At 37.8% G+C, this 14531-nt stretch overlaps 1 protein-coding gene across 1 annotated transcript; it reads right to left on the bottom strand.

The window, feature by feature from the left end:
- Positions 1-936: 936 nt before the first annotated feature.
- Positions 937-13158, bottom strand: LOC147764925 (multicopper oxidase 3-like). Its single transcript, XM_087002734.1, has 13 exons — positions 13001-13158; positions 11030-11121; positions 10336-10455; positions 8383-8543; positions 7730-7951; positions 7222-7493; positions 6834-7009; positions 5688-5826; positions 4638-4744; positions 4073-4222; positions 3731-3829; positions 3411-3558; positions 937-3051 (listed from the first exon to the last, which is right to left on the bottom strand). Exons 1-13 carry the CDS (start codon positions 13074-13076, stop codon positions 2756-2758), a joined length of 2058 nt encoding a protein of 685 aa, XP_086858860.1. The 5' UTR covers positions 13077-13158; the 3' UTR covers positions 937-2755.
- Positions 13159-14531: the final 1373 nt, after the last annotated feature.

Genomic DNA, 14531 nt, shown 5'->3' with positions numbered 1-14531 from the left:
TTTCCAAAAGCACAAAAAGTTTTTTAAAAGAAGATAATCTGGATACCATGATGACATTGAAAAATATATTTCTTTAACTAGACTTTAGGCAACCATTTGTTAAAAATGGAAACTATTAGACACACGAAGCCAACACATCAGAAATCGAGGAAGCCTGCATTTACTGTGAGATTTTGGGTAGAAAATAAAGTGTATAACCTAACAGCACGCGCACAATATGGGGACTTTGGACTGGGGTTTATCAGGTAGACTAACAGTAGTTGGTTGTTCTTAAAAGTTAACCGTGTAAGCTTTGGCTCAATGTAAAACAAGCTTAGCCTCGTTTCCGCTTTTGTAGTTCTGAAACTTCCGTTTTCAACCACAGGAACAAAACGTCTGAGCCTCGATACAGAACTAAGTCAAACAGACGAGTTTGAAAGAAAAATAGGCAAACAGATTATACAAAATATCAATTGAAAGAAAAAAATAGGCAAGCAAATTGTTAATTGAATTCTGGAAATCGGATGGACAAGGTAAATTAATCAACGTTATCTATACTAAGATATTCAATCATGTATAATTGGATGATGTACCTGTAATTGCTAAAAGGGGATTTTCTTTTAGAGGTTGAGCTGTTCATCATTATTGTAATGTTCTGTATAAAGAGACAAGGGAAAACATTTCACTATCGGAACACTAAAAATGAAAGAAATGCAAGAGAACGGTTAATAAGGGGTCTAGGATATTAACGAAAAAGTCCAAAACTAATGCAGCTAATTAAATGTCCTATTAACTAAAGGATATGGTCTAGCAAGCAAAACAATTTTCCAAAGTTTGTAGTCACAGTGTAACACGAGTGACATAATATCAGAGTTTTGGGGCTAAAATTGTCATTTTTTTAATCAAGATTTTCTCTTAAACAAAAAGCCCTATATTATAGTGACAACAACGACGATCTGGAGCCTCAGATATTTATTCCCCACACTCAATTTTTCACAGAATCTACAAGTATTTATATTCTATTTTCCATTCTCATATTCCCCATTCTCATATTACAAAACTCTATTCAATATTTCCTAATTTAATAATTTAAATGAAACTTGTTTATGATTTAAAATATTTAAAATATTTTCCGAATTACTCATTTTGGATCCTGTCCAATTCAAGTATGCATGAGTTCTACACGTGTTAAACACGCGCAAATCGATAGAAAAATTAACCAATCGGATCCAACTATTTCGGACTCTGAAACGTTCCACCCTTTCCATCTTCGAGAACAGTCTCTACACTCGTTGACACTTTAAGAAATTTACTTTGTACTCGATAACTTTCTACACATTTGATTCTGTTTTAATTGTTTTGTAATTGCCGAAAGTGTATGTCATTTGCTTTACAACACCTATAAATACGATTGAAATAGCTATCTAAAGGTTAGCACAAAGACAAGTAAACTCTGTCAGGATTTTCTCTTATTATTTTTACTTTTGATTTTATTTTGATAAAACATGAATTTTACGCAATATATATGGACCTTCCACTTTCAGTATTAATAACTTCAAAAATAAAAGGCCAATCAAAACCCAAGACGCAGTCGACTAGATATTATACTGAAACACAGACACATCAAATTTCATGTCAATCTGACAGGAAAAGAATGAGATATGGGGATTGAAGTTTAGACTATGTTATCAATCTTCAAAGCTGAGAAATCGCTCATAAACCATTTGGCTCAGGTAATTGGGCTAATTTAGCAAACTAATTGCACCACCACCTTACCTGTTATCATTTTATTGATCGGGAAGGTCTATACACCATTACGTGTTAAAATTGTGTTGTTTGTTTCTATCTACATGCCAGAAAGTCTTACTTTTGTACGCAAACTTATTCGCACCACGAAAGCCGCTCTCCCCTGAGAAATGATTGACAGCTGAGTAGGCCCTACCTACTCCCGTTTCACTGACGTAATTAATCATAATTGTGCCTGACGCAGTAGGAGTCTGTGCACTATCTAGGAAGTGTCTAAGGAAGCGCTAACAAACAAAAAGAAAATTACTTGAGGTGCAAGCAGAGGACAATGCCACCCGTCGCGCGTGGACGCCGCTCCACACACCAAGACGCGAAAATGGAGAAAGCAAAGAAAGAATTACTCCAAGAAGTTATAAGAGATTACTCCGAGAAACGGCCGAATGTGGGTACGTATCAGCCACGATGCCACAGAGTGCCAAGACCGTAATAAATGTTTTGGGTGGCAATATTATTTATAAACTTGCTTGCTGTTACGATCTTTATTGTGAATAAAATGATTGCCTAACGATTTTTTTCTGACAACCCCAGACGTTGTACGAATTCTCAGCAGCTCAAGTGTGATCTTGACGTGACGTGATTGAGACGCTAAGAGAGAAAATTTAATAAATTGTTAACAATGTAGAAAAATGGAAACAGTATAACCTCAGTTTAGCTGAGGCTTATGAGCTGCCAGTGCACGCGTAACAGCTTAATTATTTTTTTAAGACAAGTTAGACAACCATTCTTGCCCCGCCCTCCATAGTAACGGTGCTTGACAACGGAGGCCGAGCCTAAAGGCTGCCACGGACAGGTAGAAAAACTCGTCCAAATGTATATTTTTAGTCCGTGTTGCAAAAATATAACTTAATTGAGTATTAGATACAATATTGATTGATTCTAACGTATAAAAAACTAAAAATCGAATTTAAGACGTATTTTTAATATCCTTGACCCCTTAAGGCGTTATCAGTATGACAAAGTCGGATGCGTTCTACATCAATCCAGTTTTTATCCAATAGAGATGTAGGACGAAGATGGTCAACTGAATCAAAGAAAATAGCGGCAGGCTACGACTTCCGGTCGCGGTTGATTCTTTACACTCCTGCACAGGTTGTTGAGGACATTGGTCCCTGTGAGTTGCATCTTTATACACATGTCCGCCCCAACTACCACATCGAGGGAAGTTTGCTGGAATCGATGGATACTCTGCAAATTCACCAAATTTCAGCAACATGGCTTGACCCATGCTCACGTGAAGATTAAAATGGCAGTGGAAGTACCAGACACCTGCATGAAAATTAAATGTTATTACATACATAAATAAAAGGAGTAACCCTATCTTTAAAATTCAAACTCTATCCCAACTTGATGTTCGATTATTCTTTGGTGCTATTTTGAGTGCATATTTGAATTAGCAAAAATGGTCACAAATGAATTATAATTAAACAATCAACGTTAGCAATGGGTGCGTTGACAAAGAATCAAAGGGCGTCAAGACACTTACGTTAACTGCAAATTTAACGAAGTTATATATCTAGAGGAATGTTCGGTTCTATGCAGGTTTCAATCAATACTTCAAAAACATTTAGTATGCGATACAAATAATATGTTTATTTTCATTTCAAATGTCAATATTCAACCCTTGCCTGGATTGTCGGTTCTAAACCGTATGATGGCATATCCTCCGTCAGGCACGTTTACTGTGTCACGGTAGCTAGGACTTATAAGTTTATATCTTAGATTGCCCTCCTCGTGCAGTCTCTTTATTTCTTCAACCGAAGTAGAACTCCCGAGCTAGAATTTGAAATTTGAATGCATTTATGTTGTCAGTGTATTGGCAACTTGTCATATGTTAAGCTTCATTATAATTTTACAAATTTAAACAAATTTATATCCATTTACCATTACTGAGTTTACGCAGTGCTGGTAACTTTATTTTCAGACAAGTAAGAAAATGCCCACAAACCTTTCCAACGCCAAGCACACGAAAATGTGCACCGTGCAGATGAAGCACGTGCTCAACTGGGAGCCGTCTACCCTCGTTGATGAGGAACATTTCCACGACCTTAGTAAATAACAACCCATTTCATTTACGTCCCTCATCTTAATAAACCAAATAAAGGGTAAATAATAATAATAATAATAATAATTATTATTATAATGGAACGAATTAATGGAGGAAAAATAAGAATAGTAAAAAAAATAAATAAATAAACCGAGTGCAACTTTTGTAAGTGATAATTGAAAAAAAGAAAGAGACGAGGTTTACAGTATTAATCAAATACCGATTTTAATGAATATTGTTTACCTGATTAAGCTTGAATTCCACCATATGTGTGCACTGGCAGAAATCGTCACCGCAGTTGGTGGTGTTAACTGTGGAGTGGTTACAAAACCAGGCGGCATCAATGTCATCTGGTTGTGTCATGAGGGGCACAGGAGGGAACGCAAACGTTATCTTTATGATCGTTAAGGAAGATAACCAGTTTTTATATAATTTTCGTGTTTGAGAAGTGATTAATTATTGTACCAATGAAAATATGGAAGAAGATGAAAAAGCTCACGCTTTACTTAATAGAATATAATTGATCAATATCACTTATTTTCATCTTTTCACGTATCAGCATTTTGCTTCGAAGTCGGTTTTCAAGTATACATATCAATAACTATTAAATGTTGTTTATGGTTTTTAGTAGTAAAATACTGGATATAAAGATTATTTCAAAACTATTGGCTTCCTACTTGAAATTATATGTAATGCACCTGTATGTTAACTGTCAAGTAGCAACATTATACATATACGGTTTCCTGGGTCTCTGGGAATATATTTTTTGTATTTAAAAGAATAAAGAATGATTTTAAAGAAAAGATACGTTGTCGAAAGTTGGAGTCAAATGTGTTTTAGCTGGACGTAGCTCCTCGACAGGGTCGTATATAGGGGGGTTGTACTTCGGGTCGTCATTCATCAGAAAGTCCATACCTAAAAAACAAGAAAAATTGAAACACATGTAACGCTATAAGTCTACCGTTTACTGCTAATAAACTTTACCTTTATACATGTAATTGGTTCTTGTACTCCGAGGCTCATTGCTTTGAAGTCAGGTCGGGAAAATCGGTTTGTAGCTTGAAAACTGATCATACGAAGCTCACCAAATGTCACTAAATTTACACACATTTATCATTAGGGTGTGCTAGTTAAAGGTCACGTGTCTAAAAGCGTGTGTGGCTACCACGTTCGGTAATCTTTTCCTGTAGGTGGCGCGGCCTGCCTTCTGCTTTGTGAAATATTGCCTCATGATTCCTCAAAAGGTTGGCGGAATTGGTCCAGCCTTTTTGGCGTTTGGTGGTCATCTGGATTGCACACTTCAATTCATTTCAAAGATGCTCAGTACGGTTAATAACAGGGCTCAAAGATGGTTGCTCCATCCCCTTTGTAGTTTTTGGCAAAGGGTAATAATGTCCTTAGCGTTTACCTTTCGCGTGATTGGTGTATGAAAAACTGCGTTATATCACTTGTGGTTTATACGAAGATCTTTTTCCACATCTTCAGCACACCTTTTATACGGTGCAAATACTCTGTTCATACCCTATTTGTACGCTGCTTATACGTTCAATCCATGCACCAAAAAGTGGCTTCGTCCACTCAAAGTTGATACTGTACTCATACGGACTTTTGTCCGCTAGAGCGGCACAGCCTTGACCAAGGCATAAGAAGTGTAAATTGTTGAAACCATATCAGACCAATGGCACAAGGGTTTTTACACATCATTAGTCGATTAAAGTTTAAAACTTCCTGTTTAACAAGGTCCTCTCTATCAAAATTATTAAATTTTTGTATATAGTGCGATAAATAAAGCATATACATGTATAACGCAAAAATAATTTGACGAGCTGACACTGGATCATGCAACAACTTGACTTACCAAGATAGTATTTGACATCCACATTCTCGTCGGTAAAATTTTCGTTCTCAATATTTTCCAGCTCGTCCACGAGAATATCAAAGTCCGGTCCGTGGGTTGTAATCGGGCTCCCTGGCTTACTCATGGTGGGATTCAAATACTGAAATATTCAGTTTTGTAAAATACGTTGACGACATGATATACTTCTATCCGTGGGGTATTCGTACATGACCGTATTATATTGTTGCACCCGCTTGACTCAAAAAGTCATGGATGGATTTTGATGAAATTTATAGGATATGTCAGAAGAGTGATTACAAATAGGTTTTGGTGGTGATCCGGATAACCTTACCCAAAAAGGGAAACATTCCACTCACGTGTGCAGGAGTAGAACAAGCACTAAAATCTATGAAGAATGGTAAATCTACAGGCATTAGCTGATTACATACGGCAGTGTCGCTGTGGCTGACATACAATGACAATGATGTTATAAAATCTGGTAGACAGAAGTATGAACAAGGTTATGGACCCAGTTATGGCTTTTAAATGGGTATCAGCTTTGCCAGAGCTATCAGGCTTTAACTTTGATTCATCATCCAGAGATATTCATATACCGGGTACCTTGGAGCCATGTTCATATACCTTGTATCCATAACCAGGGATATTCATATACTCTTAAAATTAAGGTCGATAATTCTCTCAATATTCCTGTATTCACATGAGGCATGGCCTTTGAAAAGTCAAAATTTGAAATGAGGTGCTAACCTGACATCTTGAGCCTCCCATATAAAGACCGATTAAAAATGAACAGGTTCGTAACACCATTATGATGAACATAAGTTCGATAAGGCCATTCTCACGGAAGTAACGGAAATAAAGCTTCGATAGTACATGAACGTGTAACAAGATCAAACGGTCTTGCAAAAGTTAGCCACAGCTGAAGGTGTGAGGCGCAGAACCAGACAGAAAAAACTATAGATATTTTATCAGACCAAGACTTCAGCGAACAGCCACAAAGAATAGACAACTTGATGCCTGAAGTGTCATCGCAACGCCTCAATGATTCCATATTACGGAATTGAGAGAGAGAGAGAGAGAGAGAGAGAGAGAGAAAGAGAGAGATTGAAGAGAGATTAAGTCATGTATTAAAACACGAATTTCAATAACCTTTCCGAGTCTGTTTGCCTTCCTGTCTTCTGTGGGGTACTCGTCAGCCGCGCCATCGTATCTAATCACTCCTAGGGCCACATTCCCTAAAAGGCCACAGTCCACTAAGCCTACCGCTTTCAACCAATAATTACCAACTGACTGATTGGCATGCAAAACGACGTCAAATCTTTCACCTAAAATGAACGAATGATTTTCAAATTTTATTATTAAAGTAATACATTCAGTATGGTTTACTGAAGTTCAAGCCCTGAATTGCTTCATGAGAGAAGCTGTTAGACATAAAAGCTTTACAAGTAAATTGCCTGTACCCTTCGACATCATAATTGCACCCCCCCCCCAAAAAAAAAAAAACATCCCCGCATGGTGATCAAAAATATATTTAAACCTGATTTTATTCCAAAAACGTCGACCTCCAAGGGCTTCACAGCAACGCCATCGGCAGCAATGACAGTCAAGTTGTGGGCGTCAACCGATACTTTAAAATGGCACTTCAGATTACCAGCGTTCGTAAAGCGGAATCGATATCGATTACCCTGGGTCACGTGAAAGACTTCTAGAGGGGGTCTTGCCGTGATGTTAGGGTTAGAGCTTAGTTTTACTTCGTACTTATCAGATCTCCCGTTTAACAGTAAGGAAAGTGGCAGAAAGAAGTCAGCCCTGAAGAAAAAACAATTATTACTGCATAACAAAATTTGTACAAAGAGACACTGGTTCAATAAATAACACTTAGTTAACTTATTCTCAAGAATACAGGGAACATTCTTAAGTTTTAAAACGACATTGTAAGTGGTCAATTATTACAAAATAATTATTTCACAGCATCAACGAAACAAGATATTTTAAAGCTGATGTTCAAAACATTTCTTTCACTAGTATCAACAAACAACACTCACTTGTTATGCATCAATTGAACAAAACGCGCATTCCATGGCTCCGGAAACCAGTCTGCCAGCTGGACCACGTGACTGGGAAGATCCTCGTCGTACAGGGTCCTATGTGGTTCATCTTCCGGTGGTTTGCGAACGATTAACGCACCATACAGGCCGTCCGCGATCTGCGAGCCAATGTGGGAATGGTAGAAATGGGTCCCAGCTGGGCTGGCTTTAAACGTGTACCTGTATTGGAACAGATATTTCTGCTTTAGTACCCAGGCTGTCCCTCTAATTCTCTTTCCCGCTCAACCTATCCCCTCCCCAACCCAGAAAATGAATAAATAAATAAATAAGGTAATGAAAAAGAAAAAATGCCTAATATTTATAAAATAAAGACAGAGGGTAGAATTTGTAGCAATATACAGTAATAACGCTTCAATCAACAATTCACGAGTTAAATATGCCATGTTTAAAATATTTAGACTTCATCTGTTGTAAGAAGATTGAATGAATTTTTTTTACAAACTCACATACAAACACACAAACAGAAGTTCCATGTATATTCCTGTATAGTGAAAATGGTTTTAATTCACTTCTTTTTAAAATATTGGCCAACAGGCAACAATCATCCTTTGATTTTGTATGTGTCTAACATTCACGTAGCGTACATGTACCTGAATGTTGTGAACTGTGGAATGGGGCACTGTGTTATCATACTGACTCCGTCCATGTACGGTGTCCCCATCTGGTGGATGCCGTGCCAATGTATCACTGTACTTTCACCGTCCTCAAGTTCATTCTTTACATTCACCACCAAGGTATCACCCTCACAAACCTGGATGACAATCACAATTGACAATTTGATTTATTTACAATAAACACATCTCAGCCAATGTATTAATAAATATTCATAATTTATCTATACATGAAAATTTAGGGAGGGCGAAAATATTTTAGGTGGGAATTCAATTGTGTTCGCTCAAGGTTTCCAGTCTTTTTTTTACATCTTTGATTTATCAGCTGGTGTAAACTGTCTCAAACCACGCCAAAGCATTCTAAACGAAGGTGTCTGGGGTCTATTTCAACCGTCACCGCGGGGAAAATAAACAACAAAAACAAGTTGTATAAAACACACACACCAACAATATTATATCTACACACACTGGACAGTAGAAGTGCCACCCCTACTGAAACATTGCTTTGTGGGAGATAAATGACTGTGGAATGATATGCTCCTGGTATCGTTTTACTAACAACAATTTTCACAAAACATACACTCTACCAAGATATGCAGTTTCAAGTCCAAAATTAGTACTTAGTGGCATAGCCACGTGACCTAATAATAGCTGCCAGTCTGCGAGGCAAGGATTCATATTATTGTCTAATGCGTTCAGGGCTAATGCTGGCCCAAGCATGAAACACTGAATCTAACAGAGTTTGTCTTCTGGTTGGACGGGCATTTGTCATAAGTTTTGACATATCATTCCACACATTTTACCAGCAGTTCGCCAGCATCGTCTGTCATCAGAGGTCAGACAAAAGCGACACTCATCAGATAAACTATATAGGACCAATTGTCATGGACTGTCCGGTTCCAGATCCTGTTGGCCTTTTTTTCACTCTATGTTGCCCTTTTTGTAACGATATAAGAGGTTTCAGTCTTGCTACCCTGCTGTTTACTCTCTGAGCATGTAACCGACGCCTAGCAGTTTTCACAGACAGATTCTTATGTGTGAAATTGTTCCACTGTGTTGTCAACTGACAAGCAATGTCGAACTTTGACAACCTGGACATCAAAATCAGTCGTCGGTCTTCACTGTCAGTAGTTTTTCTTGGACGACCCATCAGAGGCAATTTGTCTCTTGATCCAGTGTTTCTATACCGAGACCAGACCCTCGAGGGATCTGCACGGTTCTGACTGAACAATTCAACTGTATCGATATTCTGACATTGCTTATATTCCGCCTCTTCAGGTTAATAACTTGACGTCTATAAGTTAGATAATTGCCTGTAACTTGCCATATTGGAGGAAGACAGGAATAACATTTGCTGTACATGTACAAGGCCAACAATACAATTCCATGGTACAGCGGTTTTATACTCATTAGTCACATTATAAGTAGACCATGCAGGCATTATAACTACCCAAGATCTGCCTACTTTGGTTACTTTGATTTAGGGGGTGACACTTCTATTGTCCACAGGGCCGTAGCCTCTGGGGGGGCAGGGGGGGCAGCTGCCTCCCCTGGGATTTGAGGTGCAAAAAAAAAATAATCGCAATTTCTGACTTCTGATTGAGCAATAAATAACAGTTAAAATGCACCAGAATGCAGTATTATACATACAGTTTTTAAAAATTTTCCACACCGTGGGAGGGGGACACCCCCCCCCTTGGTGACTTCGCCTCCTCGTATCCGCTTACTGCCCCCCCCTGGCAGTTTGCTCAGGCTACGGCCCTGGTCCAGTGTGTGTAATTCATGCTGAACAGTACTCATGAAGACGCTGAACTCATGAAGACGAGCCAAAACATACAATATCGAAATTGAATGACTTTTACATTACATTTTCCAAACACTTCGCCCGAGGGCTCTTCAGGCACACGAAGGTTTCAATATATTTGTGCTCACCTCTATCATCGGTCCTGGTATCTGTCTATTGACCGCAATGACAGCTCGCATATGTCCATCAGCAGCTATACAATGGGGGCGGTGGCAGTCCGTCAAGTTGAATGGACAGTCATAGCAAGCCTGGAATGCATCGTAACGTACGTGTTGTTCATTTTGGGAGGGTTTTTATAAATGTATAAGCAACAGTTCGTGCATCATTAACACTAACAAAATAACTACAGGGAGTTTTCATGTTTTTTTTTATTGTCTTAATCTTTTCTGTTTTTCTTTAAAAACTATTAATAATTGATAATGTAGTATAGGTATTTTATAGGGAATTCTATCGAATCATGCTCGAATGACAACCAGTAAAATTATTTCTAGCACGCATTGCCTTCACTTTCAGGATAATAACTTCAAAGCAAACACATGCTTTCATTTTGCCACCTTTTCCCATATTGTCGCTAACATAATTAAAGATAAAGAACAGGTGCCATATAGTCTGGCGCAAAACATTTCCCCTTGTGCAGCAGAGTCGACTTTCTGGTTGATTGAAATTAACACATTTTAGATTTACATATATTAAATATAGTTATAACTGTTCTAGTTGGGAACTGATCAAACTACTTTGGCTCTGATTTTATTAAAATCTCTACACTTTTTGCCTTCGCGTAATTTCCTGATTTTGTTTCTTATTTTTTCGCACTCTGTATACCTTAGATAGTGTAAGATACCACTCGACGGTAAAGTTGTACTCGCAGGTCTTGTGGTCATTTCGCTGACAAACTCGAGCACACTCGTGGCGGTCTGTAAAACAGTTCGATATAATGCATATCTGAGGTTAATTACACGTGGAAGAAGTAATAAAAAAAAAATAAATGATAAAATGTCTTTAATAAAAATAGACAAAACAAAAGACAAATACTTGGAGTGGAACGCCCTGAAAATAAAACAATAAATAAATAAACAATAGCGGAATCATATGATATCGAAGTAGGTGGTAGAATTTTATTACACACATTTCCTGTGAAGATTCTACATGTATATTTCTTTTCGTTCTGACTTCGTTTATGGTATTTGATGTAAACAGCATTGCAAAGAAGGAAATTGCAGCCCTTGCCCTTGCATTTAAACAGGTATTCCGAAAAGCCATGAAAGGGTCGTTCTTCATTCCTCTTTTTATCCAAAATTTTCCTAAGGAACCTACGCTGAGCATCCATTACGTGTCCCTAAACTTAAGGTAGATAAACCCAACTCCAGAAGACATTTCTAGATGATAGACGTACCTACATGTAAATTATACATGTAGGTACGTCTAGATGATAGACGTACCTACATGTATAATTTACATTTTATTATATTCAATTACACGCTATTTGCTACGGCCACACTGCGTCCAGCCCCTGCTTGACATGTGTAGATGACGAACGATAGCTGAGCTGCATCCATTATTTTCTATGCAAAAGGGGAAGTCTAAGTTCTTTGCAATAAAGTACACATATTTCATTATCTGGAATTGTTTTATTTCTATTTGCTCTCAGACTGACGGCTCTCTCCTTGCGTCTGTGTTAATATTCTCCCCAAATAGCATTACTCATCACAGTCATATATTTGTCAAGCCACCTAGAGCAGGTCCTACCTGTCTTCCGATCCGTTGATCATCATGATTTGGGCTGTATATTGGTTTATTTGCATTCCAAAGTGGTCGAAGAAACTTTTGATAACGGGCATTCACCCTGCATATAAACTTGATGGAAAACCTTTAAAATCGCCTTGTCTACAAATTAATTATTAAAAGTATCTATTTGTTTTAGGATTAGTGAAATACTCTTTTTTGCTTTACGTATCTATATATTTTGTGCAAATTGTTAACATTTTTGACACTGATTGAATATGGAAAATGAAAACCAAGTAAACTGGAAACAAAAAGTACAAATAAAAAAATCTCAGGGGCTAGTTTTATAATCTTGATAACAAACATGGTTATCATTAACAAAAAGGGGTATTTTGTTATTCAATACGCGAGCAAAAGCCATATTCAATGGGTAGGTAAACAGTGTAAACACGTTAAGCCACACATTGTAATGGTACTTATTCCCCTCACGCTGCAAAGACGTGAATATTGTTCAAATGTATATGTAAATATAGCCCAAGGTTTAAAAGAATTGACAAATAATGGAGGTCATATTATTTTCCACTATCATGCTGCTCAAAAGAACTTACGGAACGCCCTCCATTTAAGATGCAAAAGTTTGAGCCATGCTTTCTGTTATTAAAATTTAGTAATGGGAAGACAAAATAATCACTCTGTGTTGGATGGTATTTCCACTTCAACTGTGTTGCATTAAAAATGAATGGATTTTCTTTGCTTTCTTTTAACTCACGATTCATCCATTTTAAGAAAATAGTGCTATTTCTTCATTCTTTATTCTAAATATTAATGTCTGTGTGTGTGTGTGTGTGTGTGTGTGTGGTAAAAAATAATGAAAATTAAGGCATTTTCAAAAAGTTATGTCTTTTATTTAATCATCAAGGAAATTAAATTCTATAGTAACTTTTTCTGCAAATTTGTCCCTTTACTGAGATAAGGCTCTGAAATTTGACAACTTTTGTGTGAAACTATTTTCTTAACTAACGGTCTTATTACATTTAGAATTTTTTTAACTTACATTTAGACTTAACTTACCCGCTTGGACCGTAGTAAAAGCGATAATGCTAACAAGCAGGAATACCAAACGCTGTGCCTTAAAGTTCACACCCATAATGTTCGTTACCACCCAAACTACCTTCCTTGCGCAATGTGCGAAGGATGAAGGCCTTAACCAATCTAAGCCACGGTGTTGATTTTACGAGATCAGTGAAATCATAGAACCTCTAACACCAGCGTTAGCCTGTGCATGCATTGTTAGACCCTTTACAAGGTCAAGAAAGCTTACAGCAGCCCAGCTAAATTTAAAAGACAAATATGCACAAAGAAATACATTCTAAGCAAATCCTGTCAGATGAGCAGTTAAACAAATATACAGGCACATGTACAGGGGGTGACAAAAATATTGTACCATTTTGCTTTAAGGGGAACAACAGCTGGATATGTTAGTTTTTTCAATTGCTATTGTATTGAAAACTGATTGCGTCAAGTGAGTATATTTATTTTAGGTTTACAGAACAGTGCATTGCCCTTACATAACACATGCTATTATGACAGAATTAATTTTTTGTGGGATAGCCACGTGATCTCAATATGGCCACCATCCTGCTAGGCATAGACTGATAAAGCTTCATCAATCTTCTGGGGGCTAAGTTGGCCCAGGCTCAGAAGACACTTTGGATTAGGGAGTTTCTGGCAAAAAGGCGATCCTTTGCCACTTGATTTCCAATATCTTGCCACAGGTTTTCAATAGGGTTTGCGTCTGGTGATTGGGCAGGCCAGTCCACCCTGTTGAAACCATGCTGGTAAAGCCACTCTTGCACTGGCCTGGCCCTATGTGGTGTAGCGTTATCTTGAAATATAAACGATTGGTTCCTGTCCCCAAAGATGTTCTCTACCGATGATGCGGTAGGGGTGACACTTTGAATGTACCCATTTTCAGTCCCTCTGTCAGCTTTCACAAAACAAGAGAAATCATATTCCTCAACTGCGTTTAAAATCTCTGGGATGGACGCCAGCAAACAAGATGAAAGCTTGTTAAGCGTTGTCAGCAGGGATGGGCGCGTAAGAGATTGGAGAAAGCTCGAAAGAAGTATCTTCCCAATTTGTATGCATCTGGTCGCCAGGACACACTCCATATAAGTCATGGTATCCGTGTATTGGCTACTATAGTGTAGTGCAAGCTGGCAGTGGTCAACGCAAAACTTAAGGCAGGGCCATGCATCCAAGTTCTGAAAAGAAAATCTTTCGAAAATATCTTTGGAGACCGTGGCCACCCTATACTTCAGCATGATAATGCTTCTCCACTAACAATCAATGCAACAGTAGACTGGTTATATGCGGACCAAAGTGCGCTGCAAAGCCTGCCGGTGTTTACCGTCTGGTTGATTTTATTTCATTTGCTCTCTGGTGTCTTTCTGAAATTTTATATTAGAAATTTTTTATTGATTTTATGTTGTAAAAAGTAAATCCGTCGAAATTCCTTAGAATAACATTTATTTTACCTTCATTTTAAGGGGAATCCCATTGTATTTATAGTGTTATATGTGGCCCCAATGGGGATTTTTCA

The sequence above is a fragment of the Lingula anatina genome, chromosome 1 (assembly GCF_051362555.1).
Source record: "Lingula anatina isolate TDL-2025a chromosome 1, LinAna3.0, whole genome shotgun sequence".
NCBI classification, from domain to species: domain Eukaryota; kingdom Metazoa; phylum Brachiopoda; class Lingulata; order Lingulida; family Lingulidae; genus Lingula; species Lingula anatina.
Note: the sequence above shows the minus strand (reverse complement) of the source record. Positions and strands in the feature narration are given on the sequence as shown.

What these genes read in the sequence shown, in the direction of transcription:
- LOC147764925 (XM_087002734.1), bottom strand. Translation starts at nt 13,076, where the DNA reads ATGGGTGTGAACTTTAAGGCACAGCGTTTGGTATTCCTGCTTGTTAGC. An exon ending in GTGTGCTTGGCGTTGGAAAG is followed by an intron (nt 3,559 to 3,730) that starts GTTTGTGGGCAT and finishes TTCAAATTCTAG; the next exon opens with CTCGGGAGTTCTACTTCGGT. An exon ending in GTTTAGAACCGACAATCCAG is followed by an intron (nt 3,052 to 3,410) that starts GCAAGGGTTGAA and finishes ATTTTCATGCAG; the next exon opens with GTGTCTGGTACTTCCACTGC.